Below are 24,710 nucleotides of genomic sequence, written 5' to 3'. Positions count from 1 at the left end.
CATCAACGTTGTCGTCGTCTTCTTTGTCGTTGCAGACGTTTCTGCTGCTTACGAAACCAATTTTCTAAATATAATGCACAACAGCAACTCACACACACACACACACATAGAAGGCACCCCTTTGGCTTGTTGTAGTTGCAGTTGTAATTTCTGTTGTTGTTGTTGTTGTTATATGACGAAAGATTACAAGCGACGACGAAGCAAAAATAGGCTAAAATTAAAGTAGCTAAATTAATGGCATAGTTGCAGTCAACCTCTTCTCCCCCCTCCTTAGTTCCCTTCATCTCTTTACGCTGCCAGACAAAGGTGGAATGACTTTTGCATATATATGCCTCCGCTTATGATGCACGTTGCAAGATATAGACAACAACAAAGAGAGAGAGAGAGAGAGAGAGAAAGACAATCGTTGCTCCATTGAGTAACTTTCTGTTCCGCTGTTTTCTGTGCACTAATTGTCTGTTTTGGACTCCAAGGGTTGACAGACAGCATTCTGCACAAACGACACATCGACTGCTTCGTTTAATATGTGGCATGATAAACCAAATCACAATGTTGCACCCCAAAAGAGCGGGCGAGAAAGAGAGAGAGATGGCGACATGCAACAGACAGTTTTAATAAAACGTTACGATGATCGGCACTAAAGTGCATCATCTTCCAGACAGACTCTTTGTTGCCCCTTGCCACATCATCGTGCTGCAGCTTTTAAGTTTGTTTTTGTTTTCCTTTTGAAATTCCTGCTGCAGTCATGCTAAACCATATCATCATCATCATCATGATCATTTGGCAAATGTTATTGTCTCCTGTTGTGCCCTGCCACACGCCTCTGCCCCATGCCCCATGCCCCATGCTTCATGCTGCAGACAGACAGCGATCTTTGCATCGCCCAGCGGCTACTGTTTCATTGTTGATCTGTTTGTGTTGTTTGGGTTTCTCCACCTCGTTGTTGTTGTTATTGCAATTTATTTGATTGCCTCTTCATTTATACTCTGGTCTGCTCTTTATGTTTGGGTTTCTTTCTTTTTTTATCACGTTACGGACTCCTTCTGCTTGGGGATCAACGTTAAGTCGCAATTTATGTTGATCATAAAAACGCACTCAGACCCATAATTAATAAAAGTACCAAACAAAAAAGGCAGGAACAATATAAACCACAGCCATAAAGTGCTGACAACTGCTTTGAAACCAAAAACTCTGTCTACCTTGTGACTCATTTTGCAGTTCAGATTGTGCTGTGAGGAGCAGAAAATATAAAAAACAGGTAATACTCCTGTTATAGGTAATACTATATTATATTCCTATTATGTTTACTCAGAGGGAGTCAATTTGATGTTTTCAAATAATCAATAATAATCAAATATAGATTTAAGAGTAGGATTGATTGTTGATTGACTTTTTAATACTCTTTAATTTCCCTTCAATCGATTTGTGAATACATAGTGTAAAATACAACATAAATAAACGGTAAACAACTTGTGAGTTTTCAAGTTTAAGTTGCTTAACATAAATATCCACTTTAAAAGCTCTACATATCTACTCCGATAGAAATTCTAAAGGCGCATTTCTTAAAAAAATTATATTATTTTTCTTGTGTTTTAATAAATAAGTTTTCTTTTTCTTTCTATTTGAATAATGTAGGATTACAACTTATATAATTTCTAATAAATAATAAGTTAATTAATTGTAATCCCTAAATACTAAAAGTGGTCTAAGAAATCAGTACTAAAAGTGGTCAAGGAAAGCACTACTAAAAGTGATCCAAGCAAACGGTGTTGGAGAAGCTAAGTACTAAAAGTGTTCTAAAAACGAGGTGTTATAAAAACGAGGTGTTATAAAAAGGAAGTGTTCTAAAAAGGAAGCATTAAAAAACGAAGTAATCTAAAAACGAAGCATGCTAAAGACGAAGTGTTCTAAAAACGAAGTATGCTAAAGATGAAGTGTTCTAAAAACGAAGTATGCTAAAGACGAAGTGTTTAAAACAGAGTGTTCTAAAAAGGAAGTGTTTAAACATAGTGTTCTAAAAGCTAAGGCCTATAAAACTGAGTGGTCTAAAACCGAAGTGTTCCATGGATATGAATCATTAGGCATTTGATGTGCGAAAAGAATCATAAACTAATTTATCATCAGAAGAACAGTTATTTACTTTCCACTACAACCATTTTTACAATTAAGTTTTTGAAAATTCTAACGTAGTGTCACTCCTTAAGTAAACATTACTAAAAGTGTGCTAAGAAAACGCTTTTATGCAAACGATAAGAACTAAATGTGTTCTAATATGACGATGTGCGAGAAAAGCCTCTAATAATTTATAATGTCAACGTCTATTATTCAATTTCCACTGCAACCCTTTTGACTACAATGAAAATCCCCCTCAGATTAGGGCTATAAACTTAGCTAATCCAATAAATCCAACTCTGTCGGTCGTCTAATGATTCAGTTTGAAATCTGGGGCAGAACAAAGCCTTCTTAATGATCTCGAACTAATCCAAACGGCCGGAAATACCATATTTCTTAACGTGAACAATATAAAGAAAATTTTGAATAGAAAAATCAACAACAAAAAAATAGCACATTAATAATGACAACAACAATAAACAACTACAATATCGGCAGCAGCAAAAAAAAAAACACAACAAGAACAAGAGCAACAACAAAGTCATTTGGCCATAGGCGTTTTCAGCTAATTCAAACACATTCCAGTTTATTTTTAAACAAGTCGCTAAATTCTTTACATTTATTTTTGTACTAAAATGAAGCAGCAGGAATTTTCAGGGCAAAAGGGCGACGCGGGACTCAGAGAGGGGAAACAAATATGCAACGCGTGCTGCAGCGATAACCAAATGTTATCGATAACACAGCGACCACGTTGGCATTTTATAGATAAACAAAATAATAGAGTAATAGACTGAAATGGATTTCAAAATAGAGCATGCACATTTTGTGGGCTAACTTGAAAACGTGTTTTGGAAGTAGTTTTTGAGGTTATGTGAATGAAAATATCGAACATCGAAATTTTTTTTAAATTTAAAAGAAAATTTATTTTATTTTTATTATCCCAAGAGAAATTATTTCTATTTTTAAAAAGTAAGATTTAATATGCGATATTAAAGCAGGAAAATATAAATTTTTGTTATTAATAAAACCATTTGTTTTTTTTTTTTAATTCCTGTCAAAGTCAAAATTTATGGGAACTTTTTTTTAAGTACTTCAAAGCTTTGAGGAACTATAAGAAGAAACAGTTAAGAGTGAATTACACTTTATTTACATTTTATCTTTCTATTGGCGCTATAAAAATATTAAATAATAAATTGTCATAAAGGGGGAACAAAATTTGTCAAGAAAGCCAAAAGTTTTGAAGATTTAAAGTAAGCATTTAATTAATAAATTGTCAACAAAGAGAAAAATGTTGTTTAAAGTAATACTTTTCAATACTAATAATATTTGTTTTACGCCAAGAAAAAATATTTATTTATGCGAAAGATGTGCAAAATTAAAAATCACAAGATAAATAAATCATTTTGAAATTCCTGATAAAGTCCATAAAAAACAAAAGTCTTTAATTTAATAATACTCAAAATTTGGTAAAAATATCTTATATTTATTAAGTTAAAAAAAATTATAAATTTTAAATAACATAAAAGATAACATAACAATTTGATCTAAATCTGAACTAAACTTTATTTAAAGAGTATTTATGCTTCATCATTTGTATCGACGCTGCACTTGTTGCGTTTGTATGTGTTTATGTTTTTGGTCTATATAGGAGTGTGTTTCTGTATGTGTTAGTGTGAATGTGTTAGTGTGTGCACATACCAAAGTCGAACGCCAATTTGACATTGAGCAAACGTAAATTCCTGCGTAAATCGATGGAACACCACGAGGCAAAGTCACAAAAAAAAAGAGGCGGCAAAAAAGGTTGCGAACCCAAAGCGAAAGCGAAACCGAATCGAAATCGGAACGAAACTCGACGAGTTGAACCGCTAAAACCGAACCGTAAAAACTTTAAAAAGAGAGAGAGAGAGAGAGAGAGCGTAGCCGAAATGCAGAAGAAGACGAAGATCGTCGAAGAATTTCACACCTGACAACGAAGAATGCGGCGAGAGCAGGTTGCGTCTTCAACAAAACTGAAGCTAAAGCTGTGAATGTGCCACACGCACACACACTACTACAAATACACTCTACACACACACACTTGAACACTGTCACACACAAATTTGAAGTAACAGTTGTTGTGGGAAAAAACCTTTGCACAGTTTCTCCGCTTCTTTCACAGACTTTCACAAAAAAAATAAATAAATATTATTATTATGCGACAGATTCTGAACTGTGTATTTCTTTCCGTGTTTGTGTGTGTATCTTTTCTTTTGGGGGTAGGCGCGTCTTATCCGATACCCGATAATATATACCCGTACTATATCCCTAATTGCAGGGCTGCAGTTGCAAAATGCGCTGCGATCTTTTCGCTAACCTGCGCCGTACTGAACGCGATTTGCGATTTTGCCGGCAGCTAACATAAAATCGTCCCCCGTTTGTCTCCAATAATTCACACGACAACAGCATACGATACACCGAGAGACTGAAACGGACATCTAATATCCAGGCAATTCAATTTACTTATCCATTTTGGTGCACTTCAAATTTCAAGTTCATATTTCGCATGAAATTCTAGATGAAAAGAGAATTTGAATAAAGAATAAAGATAATATTTCATTTTCAATACTTTTATTAGTGGAGATTGAGAAGTTAACAAATAAATATTATTCAATAAATAGTAAAAACTAAGTTTTAAAGATCTAGAAATGTACTACATCAATTAATATTTTAAGAGAGATTGACAATTTTTAAATGTGAAGCTTTTCAGATTAAACATAAGAAATAAAAGAGAAACAAAGAACCAAATGCCATTTTCAATTTTTCATAAAATACCAAAAATCGGAGACATATAAAAGATTTAGAAATTTAATATACGAAATAAAATTGTAATAAATATGAAGTGAATTCAACCCTATAACATAAGAAATAAAAAAAAAACAAATTTTTAAGAAACAAAATGTCATTTTAAATTTTTTGGAAAAAATTCTAAAAATCAATGATATTTAAAAGATCTAGAAATTTTATGAAACAAATAAATTTTAAAATGCGAAACATTTTATATGAAACATGAGAAATAAAAGAAAGAAAAAACATTGTAAATTTCACATTTTTCATAAAATACTAAAAATCGAAGGCATATAATAAAATTATACCATTTATATTTATATCACCTACAAAATTATAAAATACTAATAAGAATGATTATTGAAAAGTTGTATTAAAACGATTTTGAAAAAGTAGTATATAATCTTAAACCACAACTTATTTCCAAACAACATTTGACATTTTTGACACATCATTAAAAGTTAAATTTCTATATTGAGCATACTTATCATATTTATATTAAATTTTGAAGTATATAAAATTCCAAAAATATGAAATGCGAACTAATTTTAATTTTTCAAAGTTAAACTAAACTTTCAAATAATACCTGCTCTGTAAATAAGGTAAGAAACGTTTTATTTGTGGATCACATTTTTGAATAGTAATATTATTGAATTATTTCTCTCAGTGTATACACATGCGATCGACGCGCCTCAAAAGGGGGCGCGAAGCAGAGCATTGGGTGCTGAAGAGGAGCGTCGAAATAGAACCGACGACAACGACGACGGGCGTGTGTCGTGCTTTTATTTTTACCGCTCACTTTTGTTGTTGTTGTCGTGCACGAAAATTATTTTCGTACTTAAAAATAAATGGAAAAGCATTTTCTTCATCTGTTTTCTGTTTTTCTCTGTCTTCGCCAAACAACAACAGTCACATGAAAATCAAGCGTGAAGCGTGCTACGCACCCAGCCACGCCCCCCACTGCCCCCACTCTTCATATATAGTAGCTATAGCCCCCAGTCACAGCCCTGTCGGCGTCTGTTTGCCTCTCTGGCCCGCTTGGCCAATTCTTCCTGGGAGTTGGCTGAGTGCTCATTATGCGCCTATGGCATTATCAGAGTCGTCTTCGTCTTCGTTTTCGCAGTCGCCGTTGCAGACATATTTAGTGGTGGTTGCAGCGCTACGAATAGTCCAAAAATACTAGCGAAAAACAAAAGAGAATGGGCCGAAAGGGTGCAAAGGGAGGCGGGAAGCAACAGAAAACAACAGAACATAATTTTTGTGAGGGATTTGCGCAGCTCAGGAATGCGTGAGGTAAACATTAAGAGAGAGAAGAAAGAGTGCAAAACGAAGTTGGAAGGCAGAGAACATGAGAAATGAATCATACAGAGAAAAATATAAAAATATAGATAAACCTTAATACTAGACTATTTAAAAGAAAAGAAAAGAAAAAAATAATAAGAATAAAAATATAATTATAATATAATAACAAAAAAAACAATTTGTAAAACAAAAATTAATGAAAAATAAAAATAAAAAATGTATTAATTTTGTGCTAAGCAAAAAATAAAATAAGCAATAAATACTAAATACAACTACTAAATAAATATTAAATTCTGAGGGAATAGAAAACGAAGTTGAATGACAAAGAAGATGAGAAATGAATCATACAAAGAAAAATATACAAATATAGATAAACTTGATACTAAACTATACGAAATGAGATCAAAATAAGGATCAGATATAATAACATAAAACAGTTTGTAATACAAAAATGACAAAAGAAAATGTATTAAAATTGTGTTAATCAAAAAAATAAAATAAGCAATAAATGCTAACTACAACTACAAAATAAATATTATGAAGGAATAGAAAACGAAATTGGAAGGCAAAGAAGATGAGAAATTAATCATATAGAGAAAAAGATAGAAAATAGTATTAGGAATAGACTATTATACAGACTACTTTAATACATGAATTGTTAAAAGAAAAATGAAAAAGATAAGAATCAAAATCAAATAATTAAAATATTAAATTTAAAGCCATTTGTTAAAGTAAAGAAATCGGTAAAGATTTATTTGCTTTTATATTGAGAAATGAATGAATGAAAACTATAATCAAGTGTGCCCACTACCCATTTTCAATTGAACCATTTCAAAAAATATTAAAATTACAGCACAAAAACACTAAAACATACCGAAGGTTATATTTTGTATATCGGTATAAAACTACATATATGGAATATATAGAGTACAAAATATATCATATTGTCAGCCAAAGCAACTAAGACCAGATAGTAGTAAGCGTTTTTTGTAATACGAAAGTATTTCTTAAATGATTTCTATAAATTTCAAATTTTAAGGAATCTTAAATTTTATAATTATTTTTGTTTTCCCAGAAGTCGCCACTCTAGCTTCAAAATTACGTCTTTTTTTTTGTCGATTTGCGGGGGCGGAGGTGGCCTCTATCTATAGCTCTATCCCTATTAGTCTCTTGGATCCAGTGTTTCATACGGACAGATAGGCAGACGGGCAGACAGACAGATAGACAAACTGACTGACTGACAGACAGACAGACACCTATGGTTTATAAAAACAAAATTGAATCCTAAATATCAATCTATCTAATTGGATAGATTGGGTCAGGAAAGTAATGAAATAATGTAAAATTTCAATGGAGAACAGAGAAGTGCTTCAACTCAGTGTAATAAAAAGGCAAAACGAGCGAGAAAAGTAAATGATAAAGTTTAAAATTAAAAGGGTTTTGAAACAAAAACCAAAAGGAAGTAAAAGTAAAATCTAAACATTGATTGATCAATTTTAAAAGTATCCTCACTTTTAGTTAAGTAACTAACATAATAATTTTTTAGAGGAAAATACTCTTAAATTAAACTACGAAAATTTTTAGAGACAGAAACATAATAATATGAAAAATAAACCAACTCTTTCTGTAACTTAAATAATGTGCACAAAAACTAGTTTCTGCAAATCGAAAATCTAATCGAGATATCAAATAGAACCACATTTGAAGGGAAAGTTGAGATGTGCAGGAAAAGGCCTACGTATACGTAATATAGAATGCTAAGCTATAAACGTGCTTAAAGAAGTCATGTGAAAAGTGCATGCGAAATTGCATGAATTACTGGAGAAAACTGCAGGACGAAATCCACTCAGACGAAAGTCCTTAGACTTTGCTTTTCGGCAAAATAACACACATAAACAAGCAGTTGCAGTCGGACACGGACACGAACACAGAGGAGGAGACGGAGGCGGAGACGGCGCCAGAGCAATGAGACTGAGCTGGAGACGGAGACGGAGACGTTGTCGGTGCCGTTGTTGCCTAAGCCAAAATCCGGAAGTTGCCACTGCAAAACTGACGCCGGAAGGAGACAGAGACGCGCCACACGGCGACGGCGACGGAGACAGAGACGAAGGCGACAGCGGAGAGGGAGGCGACAGCGGTGATGGCAGCGATGGCGACGATGGCTGGCTAAGAACAATGCTCACCTAAAGAATGAGTGCAAATCATGATGAAGATGATCATAATCACGTTGTTCTTCAAGTTGATGATGAAGCACAATAATTATTACAAGAAAGACTGCACTTTATGCAACGGCAGCAGTAACAGCAACAGCAACAGCAACAACGACGAGAAATTGCAATCAGCGTAAACTAAAACAAAACAAGTTTGCATTTTCCATGTTATATGATTCAGTTTATTGCTCGACTACCAGATACCCTCGGTAAAAATCTAATAATATTATATTAACTGAGCGATTCTCCACATGGAAATCGTCTCATAAAAAAACACCTAGCATTTGGCAACTTAAGTCAAATTAACATTACTATATTAATATTTGTTTTAAACTGGAGAGTAATGTACTTTATTTTAATTTTAGTTTTTTTTTGTTTTAGTAAGCGTAAATTATTTATTGAAGAATAAATTTAAGAATCTTCAACTATATAATACTTTATTTTAATCTATTGGTATACGAAACCGAAATTTAAAATGCTTATGTTTGTTTTAGTCTATAGAGTATTTTGCTATAATATAATTTCAGTCTTACAAAAATTATAAAATTAATCAATTAATTGAATTTCCTCTACTTTGCGCCCAAGAAAATTGTAACTTAGTATTTAATTGATTTTCTACTTCAATTTGAAAGTTTTGAAATTTTTAATTTATAAAAAAATAGTAAATCTCTTTTGTTACAATAATTTTCTAACTTTTAAAATTTTTTTATTTAATTTTGATGAATGAAAGGTATATTTTCCTTGGTCGACTTAAAAATTATAATAAGTTATTTTTTTAACAATTATTATAACAACTAAATTTGTAAGCTTTAGTTTATATGTATATGTATGTTATTATGAAAGTTTTAAATATGAATAAAACTTATTTGCAAATATTTGAATTTTTGTCAAATCATATAATCAGCAGCTCAAAACTGCGGTTAAAAATTACAAAATACCCAAAACCTATTTAATTTATCAATGAATTTACTAAATAACAGATAATGTGAATTTATTAATCAATTGTCTAATTTAATAATAAATTAAGAAGTTATGAAATTTAAATGTAAAATGAAAATATTTATAAAACAGATTTGTTCATCTGTCAGATCGGAACTTTTCGCAACTCTAATAATGTGATTTTAGAAAATAACCCACACAATATTTAGGTGCCACAAATAAGCGATTATAAAAGCCATCTGAATTGGCAAAATTACAGAAATAATTGAGGAGAGTGTGAGATATTTACAAATGCTCATCGAATGTTGTCAGAAGCAACCAACTGGCTAGGGGAAAGGTCACGATGGGCGCCAATTAAAGTGGACCTTGTCGCAGTCAATGGCAAAATCCGGCTGTAAAATGCAGGTGACAAAATAATTTAGCACTTAATGCAATTGCTGCAGTGGGCGTTGACCAAGCGGCCAAGCACATCCTTCCGATGTGCCAAACGTCGAGGAGCAGACAAATGAGGAAAGGAGAACGACGAGGAGCATGAACTGTGTGGCATTGGTTGAATGCTTGGCTGAGCGACGTTGCAACGGTTTATGGTTTCCTGCCACAGAGCAAAGTGAGCAATTTGCTGTTGGCCAGCTGACAGCCAGACGAAGCAGCCGGAGGAGCAGAAGGAGCAGAGGAAGGAGGAGGTGCAACGACAACCCGTTGATGGTTTCTACATCATTAGATGCAATAGGAGAAAGAGAAAGAGAGCGAGAGAGAGAAGTACACTGAAAAAATACCAATTTCTTAAATCGAAAACATTCGTAGTAGTGTTCTGATAATAAGACCACGTTAAGAACATATTCTTAAAACTAAGAACATTATTCTAAAGAAGTAAGAAAGCTAGAGTCGAGTGTGCTCAACTATGACATATCCGCTACACATTGTGAATAAAAGCAAAACAGCGCGTTAATAGTTTATAATATACCAAATTAATATAACGCAAAATTACTAAATATATACCAAATGGTATAATTGTTATAGTACTGCATACAAAATATTCCAGGTTCTCAGTAAGAAATCGTTTTTGCCTATACAAAAATTTGTCTTATATAACTTTTGCAATTTTTATCTGATCGCAAACAAATTTTCAAGAATCATAAAAAATATAGTTAATATTGTATATGTGGAACAAAACTCAAAACTCCAGCTTAAATTACGCTTGCAATACCTGAAAATTTTGTTGCGATCAGATTAAAATTGTCGAAGCTATTTAAGAAATACTTTTGTACTAGAGATCTTAGAAGCTTTGTCTGACAATCCAGTATATTTTTCACTATAGTATATCTTGAATGTAGTACCATATCAATATACCAAATATACGAGTTGACATATTATTGTGTACTATTTTTGTGGTATATTATTTTGGTTATTTTGAGAATAATACTGGAATATTTATCTGGCTTTCTTGTTTGATATTATAATGGGATTTTTGGTTTTAAAACTATATGATTTTTATCTCTTTATAATAAGAACTTGGGTATTATATCAAAAGTTCTAGAAATCAAGATAATTAAATAACAAATAAAACAAGTAAGAAAGCTACAATCGAGTGTGCTCGACTACCAATAGAGCTATCGCAGTGCCTCTTGCATACAGATACAAACATAGAGGCGAGCATGTATATACGTATACGCATACATACAACACATACATAGAAGGCGTTTTTGCCCATACAAAACTATTTCTTTAATAACTTAAACAATTTTTATCTGATCGCAACCAAATTTTCAGCAATCATAAATACTATCATTATTATTGTATATACCAAAATTCTAGCTTTACAATTACGCTTGTTATTCAGTTTTTTTTGATTTGCGGGGGCGGAAGTGGGCGTGGCAAAAATTTGAAACAAACTTGATCTGCGTGCAAACATAACAAATGCTGTCGAAAAAAAATTATAGCTCTATCTCTTATAGTCTCTGAGATCTAGGTGTTCATACGGACAGACGGACGGACGGACAGACGGACATGGCTATATCGTCTCGGCTGTTGACGCTGATCAAGAATATATATACTTTATAGGGTCGGAGATGCCTCCTTCTACCTGTTACATACATTTCCTGCCGGCACAAAGTTATAATACTCTTCTACCCTATGGGTAGCGGTTATAAAAATAGTGCAAAGAGAAACAACAAAAATATATATTTATTTGTTCTTATAATATTTTCGGTCTTAAATCTAAGCTCCTCTTATAAATAAGAACTTGGGTCTTATATCAAATGTTCTTGAAATCAAGATAATAAAATAACAAAAAATAAAATAGTGCAAAGAAAAAATATATTATAATATTTTTTGTTCTTATAATATTTTCGGTCTTAAATCTAAGAGTCTTATAAAATAAAAATTTGCATATTTTTGACTTGACTTTTTAGCCCAAAATTCTTAGTACCAAATCTAGGGTTTTAAAACATGTTTTTTTCAAGTGTAAGAGCGGGGACAACTGGACAACTAGCTAGCTGCTGGCGCCAGACAATTTCCTTTTGGGGCGCTGTGTGGCGATTGGCGATTGGTGCTGTTGGCGCTGCTGTGGCGCGTCATATTGATTGAAATTTAAAATGCAAATCACTTAAAGCGTTCCATTTAATCAAATTATTACAATAACGACCAAGTCTGCAAAGGAGTGGAGGAAGTGGCAACCGGCAACTGGCAACTGGCAACTGGCTGCAAGTGGCCAACAGGTCGTGCCACAATGTGAGGCAACAATGGGGCCTAGCGTTGACGACAACAAGTCATTTTCCACATTTCTGTTTGCGGTCAGCTGCGTTCCCCCTTCGGTTGTGTCTATCAACGTTGTGTTGTTGTTGTTGCTGCCTCATAGTGGGGCAGCCAATGTTGACTGGTCACACACACACACACACACACACACACACACATGCACAGACTTGTAGTGCTTCCGCCTGTGGCGCCTCCTTCTTCTGCTCGCTTCTCGTTATCGTCGGTTTTGTTGGCTTAATTAAATTGTGGTTGCAACTTGCAAACGAAGCGCGTACACAAAATCACACAACAAATGCAACAATGTGTTGCCTATTGTTGCACGTTCTATACCTCTCTCTTTCCCACTCTCTTTCGCTCGCTCTCTGTGTGGTTTACAACAACAAGTCATTGATAACCACAATTATGCACGCACCTGTTCAAAAACCTATCTAAATTGACTTCCCTTGATGAATCGTGTGTCTTTTATTGGACGAGTTCTGTGAATATGGCCATTGGCATCACATTGTTTGCTGCATCTGCCCCAAGTTGCAAATTGCTCTCAAAGTTTTAATGCACTCGAGCGCATTTTATGGCTGATTAGTTGCTTAGAAAAGTGCATCGAATTGCAGACACTGTGCGAATAAGTTGCCAAGAGCAGTTAATTACATAATCTATTCAATTTATTTACTGCCAGAAATTCAATTCATATATAATTCAATTCATATATAATCTATTCATTTTATTTACTGTGAGAAATTCAATTCATATATCTTATAATCTATTAATTTTAGTTCTGACAGAAATTCAAGTGTTGCACTAAACAGCAAGCTTTACTTTTAAATAAAATACAAATTAATTAAACTGTAATCAATTCTTTTTATTTACTGCCAATAATTAAAGTGGTGCACAAAATAACAAGCTCTCTATTCTAGACATTTTATATATTTGATTGAATATAATTAAGTAATTAAATAACTGATAAAGAAATACGATTAATTACATCAATAATATTTACTGTCAACATTTAAAGTGCTAGACTGAATGGCTTGCTCTCGATTAACACATTTTTATGGTCTAAAATTCATTAACTAATAAAGTAAAGAGGTTTGTTTTGTCTTCTTTTAAAATGTTATGCATTAGAACTCGTACAATAAAATAATGTTCTTAATAACAAAGAAAATAAGTTAATTACATATTGACTTCATGTTATTTTCTACCAATAACTTGTATACCGAATATCAAGTAAAATAAAATAATTAATTAAATTGCTATTTGGAAAAACTTATGACAATTACATAATCAATTCATTTTATTTGCTGTCAATAATTGATGTGACCTACAGAAAAGCTGTCTCTTCATTTTAGCTGTATAATTAAGTAATTGACAAAATTAAGAGTTTGTATAGCTAGATATCGGTTTAAGAACTTTTTGAATTACAACTCATACAATAAAATAAAGCTATTACTGACAAGGAAAATAAATTAATTACTCATTGAATTCATCTTATTTTATGTCAATAACTGAAGTGGTCGAATAGTTAGCTTTCCGTTGGAATAAAATAAAGTAATTAATTAAAATAAATATATATATTAATTATAATCCATTTTATTTGCTGTCGATAATTGAGGTGACACACAGAATAAGTGTCTCTTCATTTACACAATTTTATGCTAAAGTAAGTAAAGAGATTATGTAGCTAGATATTCGTTTTATGTTATAAGTTGTTGTTTTAGAGCTCATAAAATATAATAATGAAATTACTGGCAAGGAAAATACCAACTAACAGATTGAATTGCTATCTCTCCTTTACGGGTATTTTAAGCTATCGAAGGTATACAATTAAGTAATGAAGTATCTCCTTAACAAACAATTATTTTTATTATTTTATAATTTTGATACATATAAATTTGAGAGAGTTGAGAGTTCAGTATGTAAATCAATCATGACAAGCATCTTTATAGATACATATGTATGAATAATTTCTTTTAATTTAATTCATTTCTATACCTTAATAGTTTTACATTATTTTTCATATTTCTCTTCCGCACTTTCTTGTTAAAAAACTTTTATTGTGTTCATTGTTTGCTTCTTTATCTCGCAGTGTAGTTTTAGTGTGCAATAAAACTGCAAGTTGCAGTTGCAGCAAGCATCTTGAATGTGCAACCAGGAAGCTGCAACTAAGTCTTTGTCTTGCTGCCTCCCCCCCCACTAAACAAGGGAAGCAGGGAAGTGGGGAACAACAGCAGTTTATTGTGCATTTGTCCTTTGGCAACAGAAGGACAAAATTCAATGCGAAATTTTATGCTGACGCTGTCAATGTGTCTAACTCTCAATGAATCCCAGCTGCAAAGCCAACTCAAATTACAGTGAAGTGGAGATGGGGAATTCTAAAGCAACCCCTCTGCTACTCCCTCACTGCTCCCCTCAAAGCTTCGCTCCTATTTCCATTTCCATTTGGCAGGCGAGTCAATTGCGCCCGGTGACCTTTCAATGCCCGTCGCGTTTTAAGCAAGTGCAGCTTCATTTGCGGTCAGAGAGGGGCCGAAAGAGATGGCGCGAGAGAGGGAGTGAAAAAGATGGCACGAAAGAGGGAGCAAAAGAGATAGCAACTCTAGGTTTGGCGTAGCTATCACGTTGCCATTTTAAGTTGATTTGCTTTTTTGTTGAGCATAAAATTCAATCAGCTTTAGCTGCATTCAAAAGTTACGACGCATACTTCCCCCCCCTTTGCCACCTCTCTGGTTGGTGGCCAGACAGCCACGTTTGTCCTTACATTGTCCTCTGTGCAGCATTCCTTGCTGCTGTCGCTGTCGCTGTCTAGACCGCTGCAGGGGTCGACGTCGTCGACGTCGTTGCAAAGAGTGCAGTGTCATGACAACCGCATGCGATTTATGCTCTTGCCTCCTGGGATAAGCGAGCTATCTACCTCGCTCTATCTCTCTCTCTCCCTCTCTCTCTATACGTGCCACAAACGACGCGTTAATATTATTAAATGCAAATTAAGCTTTATCTCATTTCGTTCATTAGCGGCCAATTTGCGCGCCCTTGTTTATTATTAGACGAGAATTGCAGTTGCAGCTGAACCTGAAGCTGAAGCTAGGGGTTGATTAGCTGTTTAAGCCACACAGCTTGTGGCATGCATCAGGCAGTGCATCATTTTTGTGGCTGGCTGGCTGGCGCATTCCAATGCGTCTGCTGGAGGCATGTTCGGTGTTCACTTCCTGGCGACGTCGTCGGCTAATTTGCAAACCAATTAAATGTCAATTTGAGGCATTGTTCACTTCTCTCTTTCTCTGTGTCTCTCTCTGTGTGTGTTGGCCGACACAATGTCTGCCGTGTCAGCGCGTAAAAACTTTGCCCCAGACGCCGAGACATTGGTGCAACCTAAAGGCAGCAAGTGTGTTGTCGCCGCCTCAGCAACATTGTTGTTGTTGTCATTGTTGTTGTTCAGTTGGCAGCAAAGTTTCGCCACCGCCAAAGTTTTCACTCGCTGTCTAGACGCGACTCAACTCAACTCAACGCGACAACGACAACGAAGACGACGACTCGACTCCTTTGTAGACTTCGCCGACTTCAGTTTTGTATTTGGTCGCGTAGTTTGCATAAGTTTCAGCTGCCGCTTGTCATCTTCCCTCTCTTTCTCCCCTTCTCTATCTCTCTCTTTATCTCCCGCTGACTGCTAAGTGCATTTTAATGCCCTTACATTGGCCAAAAGGCGTGATTGAATTCACTACACGCTCTGCATTTCGTTTTGTTCGTGCCCAATATGTCGCACGTGGCGTATGCGTAATATTTGTTGATCAGCTCGTATATTGAAACCTCGTCAGTAGCCACGTTTATTGCTTCTTTTACACATTTCCACATTTCGAGAACGGCAAGTTTACAACTTTCAAGAGCTTTCACTTAAGCACAAGCTAAAGCTTTAATATTCTATAAGTACTTTCTAAGCAAGGTGCTTTAGGTAATTTCATAGTTTTTGACGTTAAATGTATGTTTAATATCAGATCAAAGTAGACTTTCGAAATATTTGAATTTTGTTTCTAGAATAGTTTCTTTTTTTAGTGTTTTTTTTTTTTAAATTGGTCTGCTTTAAAGTTCATTAAAATCAACTTTTATATGCAAATAATGAAAATAAGGAAGTAAGGAAATGAAGATCAATATACATAGAGAATATTTGATGCTGCACTTATATTATAAATTTAGTTTATACAATACAAATTAGGAAAATAAAAGCCTTTCATCAGCTTAGATTAAAGTCGAGTCTCCCATAACTACTCAACATTAATTATAAATACATTAGTTAATGTTTGATAATGAAAATCAATAGCTTATTGTTATAAATTTATGTTATAAAACTGTAAATTTTAAATTATGCTTCAGAATTATTAGAAAAACACAAATTTTTAAGTATAGAATCAATTTAACAAGACGAAATTTGTATATGTATATATCAACATTAAATTTAGGTTTAAAAAAAGCTTTTAAGCTAAATTAGACGCTCTTAAACTTTTTTTGTTAAAGCAATTATAATTTCTAAAAAATTAAAATGCCCTTAAGTTTTAATTTGTATATACTGTGAAAATTTAAATTGAATAAACTCTTTTAATTTTTAGTGTAGGTGAAATGTCTAAGGATTGAGAAAATGTACTTCAAAACTATACAATTTATTCTTTAATTTAATTTATTCAAAGAATATGAAAATAAGAACTACATAGAACATAGAAAATATGAATAAATTTGTATTCTAATTTCTGTGAGAATCTAATTTCAGAGGATACTAATTGCAAATCTTTAACTGCAAATTGAAAACATTCATGTTTTAAATTGAAAGCTTTTGGGAATTAATCAAAGCTTTTGGTCATGCTTTGAATTATTGTGCATTGGTGCACCTGCTGAAAAGTTGAATGAGTCTAAAAGCTGAACAATTCCATCACTCATTATTTACGTCCATTTGGCACTCTGTTAGTTTTCTATGCAAATCCAGCGACTGTCGACCAACGAAATGCCCCAAAGGCACGCCCACACAACCGCAGCAGGAAAACGGATTTTATGCTACCAAAAATTTTTATGCAAATACGAATAGAGCGAAAGGAACACATCAACCAAACAGCCAACCAACCAACTAAAAAAAAGAATCAAAACAAAAACAACAAGAATGCTTGCAACGGAATATGGCTGCAGGATACTTTCATGCCACAGACACCCACGCAGCAGAGAAACAGGGGGAGAAAGGGGAAGAGAGAGAGAGACAGAGGCCGGGTCGAGCTGGGCAATGAGTTTTTGAGCTAAAAGTTGAATTGTGCATCGACAATTTCTCTGCCACTCCACTGAATGTATGTGTGTTGGTTCGTTTTCGACTGTCTGTGTGGTATGCACTTGTCTAGACGTTGGCTAGACAGTGTAAAACCGAACAACAACAGCAACAGACAGAGACAGAGACAGAGAGAGAAGAGACAAGCTACAACGAAAAAAATAGCCGAAAACGAAATAGTACAAGCCAACAACAATTACAGTCGAGTCGAAAAATGCCAGCGACAAAACGAAACGAATTTTGCTGCACTTCCTTCTCCTCTTTGCACCGCTGACAGAGACAAATTTTTGACAAATAAGAATCCAGCACGTTTTGTGTTTAAACAGTTCTGTGTTGTTACATTTACAAAGTATTCGCTTACAAGTATAAAAGGAAACTACTACGAAATTAATCCATCTACGCCTTGCCGAATTTCTTGGCCACATATGGAGGAGGCAGCAATGACAACAGATTTTTACGTTGTATGCTAACGGTGAGCAACTCCTTGTGGCCAAAGTGCGATGCAAAGATCAGCAGCTAAAAAAGAAATTAAATTAATTAGCAAAATTCATAGAAATAAAACAACTCAACTAACCTTGCGTGAAAACATCGAAACTAATCCGTAGTCAAGCAGATTTGTGGTGCCAACTGTAGAGTTAGATCGCTTTGCCTGCTGGCTGATCGACTGCCTTTCGCCCGCCTTGAGCACAAAGAAGTTGCTCTCGTTGTAGGCCATAACAATCTTGGGTTTCTGTGGATCCAACAGCAAACCCTTGATGCAATGCGTCTGCGAATCGTGCACAAAACTGTTCGTTGTCTCGCAGACGAAGCGACGCGCTGACAGATCATAGTCCACGATGCGAGCATCGGCGTAGGCAACGACCAAACGTGGTTGATCCTGTTGCAGGGCGAGCGCTGAGGTGCCCGCTTTGTAGCGTGGCAAATTCAGCAAATGCTTCGAATCCTTGCCGTTCATTTTCCAAACGCCAACTAAACGATCCGAGGTGGCGACCACAAAGTATGTGCCACAATGCGACATCTCCACCAGACGTATGGGCGACTTGACATGTGCACTCAGATTAACGCTATACAAGAAGTCCACCTGGTTGTCCTCCAGCTTAAAGCAACGCAGCTGTCGGCTCTCGGCGTGTATGAGGAACATTTCCTTCGACGTTGGCGAGAAGAAAATGTGAGTGGCCACCTCAAGTTCGGCGGGCAGTTCCTCCGTAAAACGTTCCAGCGCCAAGGGTTCCAATTGCACGCGACTCAGGCGGAGTTCATACTGGGTGGAATAGCAAATCCATTGGCCATCTGGAGATAGGGCCGCAGCCTGTATCATCTTGTTGTTGCTCACATTCAATTCGAGCAGCTTGTCCGGAGTATCGAACATCTGCAGCGTTTGTATTTTACCCACCGTCTTGTGGTTGGGTGCATTGGAACGCGTTTGGCCCAAACTCCACAAGTGCAGGCTGTGCGGGTAGCGCAACAGCAGCAGATGAGCACTGGGTGACCCAGTGGCGATGGTACCGGGCAGAAATGGTGCATACTGATCGAAGGGTATTGTCTTGTCGGTAATGGAGGCAATGACGAGCAGGCCATCCTCACCTCCGGATATAATGTTGTCGCCCACAACGAGCAGCTGCTTGACATAGTGTTTATGCACATCGTACTTCAGGCACTTGATCCAACGTTCGCTGACCGACTCTTCACGCTTAATCTGCGTCTTACTGAACACCAAGACATCCGGCGGCTTTCGACCGCTGCAAACCAAACGGTCCTCTGTCTCGTTGATGGCTAATGTGAACACATTCTCGTCCATCACCTTGTTGCTCTCCACTTGCGTTGCATTGGCGCCATTCCACACCGTCACATAGCCATCGGAGTCACCAGCAATGATCGTATTATTGCTCAGAACCAGCAACGAATGCACCACAGTCGTTTTATTGTTCAGAGTCATTGTGTGCAACGTGGTGCCTTTGGCCACGTTCCAGATGCGCACGGCACCCAGTGAACCGGTGATTAGACGCTTGCCTGGTTTGTCGAACTTGCAGCAGAGCACGCGTCCTTCCTGTTTGTTGAACAGCTGCTTGTAGTTGATCTCATTATTCTCAATGCTCATAATATTAATGTGTCCCTCCTCGGAGCCCACAGCCAGCTCGGTTAGTGCGCTGTTCACGTCCAGGCACCACAGTGCATTCCCAGTGGGCGACTGTTCGATGCGTGGCTGCAACAAAGTCAAATCCCACTCAATCAGCTTGCCCGCCAAGTCCACGGAGAAGAGTCGATCGCCTGCCCAGGCCAAGGCTTCGACTTCCGAGTCAGGTGTCAAAGTTATTACGCGGTCCAAATATGGTGCGAAGCGCATGTCCCACAGCTCAATCGATCCCTCCTCACTAGCAATGAATTCACAAATACTATAAAAACTGTTGCACATTAATCCACTTTGACTTACCGGCTGATCGCCAGACATTTAATATCTTTGCTGTAGGCCAGCGCCATAATGCCGCGCGGTTTGATTGTGTAGAAGCGCACATTGTGCACGTAGTAATTACCTTTCGCAGTACCTGATTTTGTCTTCATTTTGCTAGCTTAAATTATATTCTCAATAAAAACACATCTGCACGTGTGTTTCGAGAGCGTGTTGTGGTCACTTTGGTGTTGCCACCTTGTCGCAAACAGCGATGTAAACAATGCCATTCGCAGCGTGCCGCATACACGATAACACTTGTTATCGATATGCCATTTTGAGCACATACAAATTGCGGTCACACTATTCTCCCAGTCAGCTAAACAACGGGAAATGGGGTTGGTTTTGTGTTTTTAGAAAAAAGCATCTATTACTAATTGAATTAATCATAATTTATGAGTGTGTCATAAGTGTAAACAGTGCTTAGAGCATGCTATAACGGTGTTAACCACAAACACACACTCACTCATCACACAGCAGTTGCAATGCCGAAATCAATGTGGAGCTGGAGCTTCGTCCTTTTGTTATTTCTCCTGGTGCTCGGCACTCCAGCGATATCATCGCGTGTCCTCGAGCTAAGTGATCGCTTTATCGATGTGCGTCACGAAGGCCAATGGCTGGTCATGTTCTATGCCCCATGGTGTGGCTACTGCAAAAAAACTGAACCCATATTCGCCCTCGTTGCCCAAGCGTTGCATGCCACCAATGTGAGGGTGGGGCGCTTGGATTGCACGAAATATCCGGCTGCAGCGCGGGAGTTTAAGGTGCGCGGTTATCCCACCATTATGTTCATCAAGGGCAACATGGAATTCACCTACACCGGGGATCGCAGCAAGGACGAATTGGTGGATTATGCGTTGCGCATGTCGGGTCCACCAGTGCAGCTGGTGACGCGCACTGAGAGCGTCGATATGCTGAAGGGTTCGCACACCATCTTCTTCATGTTTGTGGGCGCACAACAGGGCGTTGTCTGGGACACCTATTATGCCGCCGCCGAAGGATATCAGGAGCATGGTTTCTTCTATGCCACAAGTGAGGATATTGCAGCGCAACACTTTGATTTCGAGCAACTGCCGGCGGTGATAGTGTACAAGGAGGAGCAGCACCACTTCTATCCGCATGGTCATGTGGCGCATCAAATGGATCCGCAGGATGTCAACGAGACCATCTTTCAGTGGGTGAACGTGGAGCGTTTTACGCTCTTCCCCAAGGTGACGCGTTTCAACATCCATCAGCTGCTAAAGACGCAAAAGTATCTGGTGCTGGCCGTGGTGCAGGAGGACAAACTAAATCAGATTGCCACGCATGAGCTCGAGTTCCGTGACATGGTCGAAGGCGTCATACGCAAGCATCGTGCTCGCTATCACGATCAGTTCCAGTTTGGTTGGGTGAGTCTCGTTGCATTCTCAATTGATAGCCTTTATTTAATACCCATTTCTCTTGCAGATTGGCGAACCATCGATAGCACATTCCATTATACTGGACCAATTGCCCACACCACATCTCATTGCACTCAACTCAACCACACAGCATCATTACATACCCGACGATGAGCCGCTGCAGCTGACACCACAAGCGCTGCATCTGTTCCTCGAGTCCATCAGCAATGAGAGCGCCACAGTTTATGGCGGAGACACGTATTTTATGCGTGTGAATCGCGCTCTGTTCGAGGTGAAACGTTCACTGCGAGAGATGTGGAAGGGAAATCCAGTGTTGACCACAGTCATCTTTGGACTGCCGCTTGGTTTCCTGTCGCTCATCATGTACTCGATCTTCTGTGGCGATTGTTTGGTTACCGAAGAGGAACAAGAGGAGGATCACGAGAAGCGAGAGTAGACGTCATACAGCATGCATTTTGTGGCGGGGAGCAAAACAATTCCATCTCATTGTGTTAGGCCAAAAAATCTAGTCTTAATTTAACCACGACAATTTTGCTTATGTAGAAGAAACTAATCAACTCTTTGATCTGAATTCCGCGATTCCTTTTTGTCGGCTGTTAGCATCGTAATTGTGTAAGATTTGAGAGCTCGAAGTGGGTGTGTTTCTAATTTAATAAACAAACATAGTTGTTTAAAACTATCTCGATCTAATAAAGCAAGTGTTTTGATTCTGTGAGTGAATTTTGAACCTTCAAGACAAGGCGATAATAGAAATTATAATACGAGATGACATTGAAGAAAACAATTCATCTCATTGTTAAACTAAGAAATGTAGATTCGAGAAAAGTTTCACGAGACGCGAATTTAAATAAATTAAGGGAAGGGAAAATAATCTCATTGTTGAGTTAACGAATCTAGATTTTTTTATGATAAAAGAAACTCCTTTTCTAAAAAAACATTGTGAGATTTGGGAAGTAATTTTAAAAGATCTCGATTTGGCATTTCCTTCCCTTAACTATTAGAAAGATTTGTGTGAATTTTCAGCTCGAAGTGTGTGTGTTTTTAATTTAATAAACATAGTTGTTTAAAACTATCCTGAACTAATGCACGTGTTTCCATTCTGTTTCTGTGTTTCTGAGTGTAAAATGAAAGCTTAAGCTTAGTACGCGTATTTAACTTATCAATCTCCCAGTCTGGCAGTTGGGCTTGGGGAATCGATAATCAGCAACCATAGTCCTCGTCATCATCGCTGTCAATGGCCGCACGACGTCTGTCGTATTTTACGGTGGATTTACTCTGTGGCATTTGGGCGTTCACGCTCTCCAGGATGCTGACGAACTGGGCATCGTCCAGTTTGCCACGAACTTGTCCCATTTGCGCCATGCGGATGACCATACTCTCGAACATTTGTGCCTTCTCCGGTTTGCTCACTTTCAGTGTATTAACTGCAAATCAATCGAAACTTTTAAATCAGAATCCGTATTCAATGTAATAAACTTACGGCGGGCGCGTGCTTGTTGGTCGAGCACTTGCGAGAGGATTGAATGTTTCATTTCTTCCTGGGCGCGCATCTGTTCCTGCTGAGCTTGTTGCTTTTCCGCATCGTTGCCACCGCCGCCGCCGCCCTGTATGGAAAAGGGAAATGCTTCGGTTAGTCGGGAAAACTACATTAACCCAACAGATGGGCAAGGAATCGATGGCGATGAGTCACGCGTTGGTCATTGGCTCCCATTGGATTGCCAGCCTAGGGAGTTGCTTGACATTTGAGCCTAACTATATACTTGGTTAGCATGCAATGCTAGCACCACAAATACAAATATATCCATTTGGCATTTTGTGTCTATTTTTAGCATTTGGCAATTCACTTAATGTTCCAGTAGCTCCTCTGAATTGAATCACATTGTCTACATTGCTTGGTACTTACGAATTGCGATTGCATTTGGGCCATGCGCTGGGCGCGCAATGCATCTAAATCTCCGTCCGACATGTTTGAGCTGTGTTTTTATTTATTTTAAGCAAATATCAAAGTAAGAATAATAAAAAACCATGCACTTCTCCGGCAGTTAGTGTAAAATGCAATCGATAGTGCCGACGAATTATCGTTTATCGAGAAACTTCGAGGGCTTGTCGACTATTTAGTATATTTAATACCATAGTCGTAATCATGCAGCGCAACCACTACCTGTAATTATTAAGCGGTAGAGACACTTGCAGTAGATCAATAAAATTAATATATTTAGAATAAAATCAATCGTATTTATGAACGTATTGAAAAAACTTATATTGTTTACGAAGTTACGAAACCAGCTAGAATCTATGGGAGGGATATTTCAGTATACATCCAACATAATATTGTAGTTTTCCTAATTCAACGTGCGGTCACACTTCAATCCGCAGAAACAATCAACAGCTGTCCGGCAGTTGGCAAAGAAGTAAAAGCGTATTATAATTTTGAGTTTTTTCGGCAGTTTAAATAAACCACTGTTGAAAATGACTTCGCCTTTGGAGAATCTTGAAACTCAGTTGGAAATGTTCATCGAGAACGTGCGCCAAATACGTATAATCGTTAGCGATTTCCAGCCCCAGGGCCAAAATGTACTCAATCAAAAGATGTAAGAAGAAGCTTTGCACTTATTAATTTTTGTATACTAAATATTTTTTTTTGGGCAAATGCAGCAACAGTTTGGTGACTGGACTACAGGAAATCGACAAATTACGACCACAGGTGCAGGATGTGTACGTGCCTTTTGAGGTGTTCTTTGATTACATCGATCAGGACAAGAATCCACAACTCTATACCAAGGATTGTGTGGAAAAGGCGCTGGCAAAAAATGAAGAAGTCAAAGGCAAAATCGAAAGCCTGAAAAAGTTCAAGGCCAATTTGCTGCTTGAATTGTTCAAGACTTTTCCCACTGAAATGAACAACTACAGAGCCTATAGAAAAGATTTGATCTAAGTAAATGGGAGATCATGCATAATGCTAGTTTTGTAAGCCTCATTTATACATTTTGTAAGCCAAAATAAACGCATCTGTGTACTTAGATAATGCAATAGACGCTCGTACTTTCCTGAAATGAACTCATTTTTTTTTTTTGCTAGGTTAAATGTCCTGCGGATGTAAGCCGGTGTTAGACAAGGGAGGGTTCCGGGTGTGTTTTCAGGATTGTGTTGCCGTAATTTCAAAACGTCCATTTGGCAAATTTTTTTCCGAAGGCTCCAGTGGCGCAATTGGTTAGCGCACGGTACTTATAATCAGTAACTGTGTATATGAGCAATGCCGGGGTTGTGAGTTCGAGCCTCACCTGGAGCAGCAGCGAATTATTGTTGAGTTGCTTACTTTTTTAATTTTTTTTTTATTTCTATTTGAATTACCCTCTCTGCAAATGCATACAATAGCATACAAATATGCGAGAATTTTGGTAAAAATAAAAACGAAAAGTGTATGCTCAGCAACA

General features: G+C 36.9%; 4 protein-coding genes and 1 non-coding gene across 5 annotated transcripts; 3 read left to right on the top strand and 2 right to left on the bottom strand.

Moving 5' to 3' along the window:
• Window positions 1-17,721: 17,721 nt before the first annotated feature.
• On the bottom strand, window positions 17,722-20,145 carry LOC132789226 (uncharacterized). The gene is made up of 3 exons (XM_060797093.1): window positions 19,862-20,145; window positions 18,005-19,802; window positions 17,722-17,946 (listed from the first exon to the last, which is right to left on the bottom strand). The coding sequence occupies exons 1-3, from the start codon at window positions 19,987-19,989 to the stop codon at window positions 17,827-17,829; spliced, it is 2,046 nt and encodes a 681-aa protein (XP_060653076.1). The 5' UTR covers window positions 19,990-20,145; the 3' UTR covers window positions 17,722-17,826.
• A 96-nt stretch (window positions 20,146-20,241) lies between these two features.
• On the bottom strand, window positions 20,242-23,340 carry LOC132789228 (programmed cell death protein 5). Its single transcript, XM_060797095.1, has 3 exons — window positions 23,180-23,340; window positions 22,757-22,880; window positions 20,242-22,700 (listed from the first exon to the last, which is right to left on the bottom strand). The coding sequence occupies exons 1-3, from the start codon at window positions 23,240-23,242 to the stop codon at window positions 22,477-22,479; spliced, it is 411 nt and encodes a 136-aa protein (XP_060653078.1). The 5' UTR covers window positions 23,243-23,340; the 3' UTR covers window positions 20,242-22,476.
• LOC132789227 (protein disulfide-isomerase TMX3) lies at window positions 20,362-21,712 on the top strand. The gene is made up of 2 exons (XM_060797094.1): window positions 20,362-21,264; window positions 21,323-21,712. The coding sequence occupies exons 1-2, from the start codon at window positions 20,362-20,364 to the stop codon at window positions 21,710-21,712; spliced, it is 1,293 nt and encodes a 430-aa protein (XP_060653077.1).
• Window positions 23,341-23,636: 296 nt separating the features above from the next.
• Window positions 23,637-24,306, top strand: LOC132789229 (mediator of RNA polymerase II transcription subunit 10). The gene is made up of 2 exons (XM_060797097.1): window positions 23,637-23,867; window positions 23,932-24,306. Exons 1-2 carry the CDS (start codon window positions 23,746-23,748, stop codon window positions 24,209-24,211), a joined length of 402 nt encoding a protein of 133 aa, XP_060653080.1. The 5' UTR covers window positions 23,637-23,745; the 3' UTR covers window positions 24,212-24,306.
• A 162-nt stretch (window positions 24,307-24,468) lies between these two features.
• Trnai-uau (transfer RNA isoleucine (anticodon UAU)) lies at window positions 24,469-24,565 on the top strand. The gene is made up of 2 exons: window positions 24,469-24,506; window positions 24,530-24,565. It is a non-coding gene; the product is annotated as a tRNA-Ile (tRNA).
• The last annotated feature ends 145 nt before the right edge of the window (window positions 24,566-24,710 follow it).

This window comes from Drosophila nasuta, chromosome 3 (genome assembly GCF_023558535.2).
Source record: "Drosophila nasuta strain 15112-1781.00 chromosome 3, ASM2355853v1, whole genome shotgun sequence".
Lineage (NCBI taxonomy): Eukaryota > Metazoa > Arthropoda > Insecta > Diptera > Drosophilidae > Drosophila > Drosophila nasuta.
The sequence above is the reverse complement of the archived record's forward strand: the minus strand, read 5'-3'. Positions and strand labels throughout refer to the sequence as shown.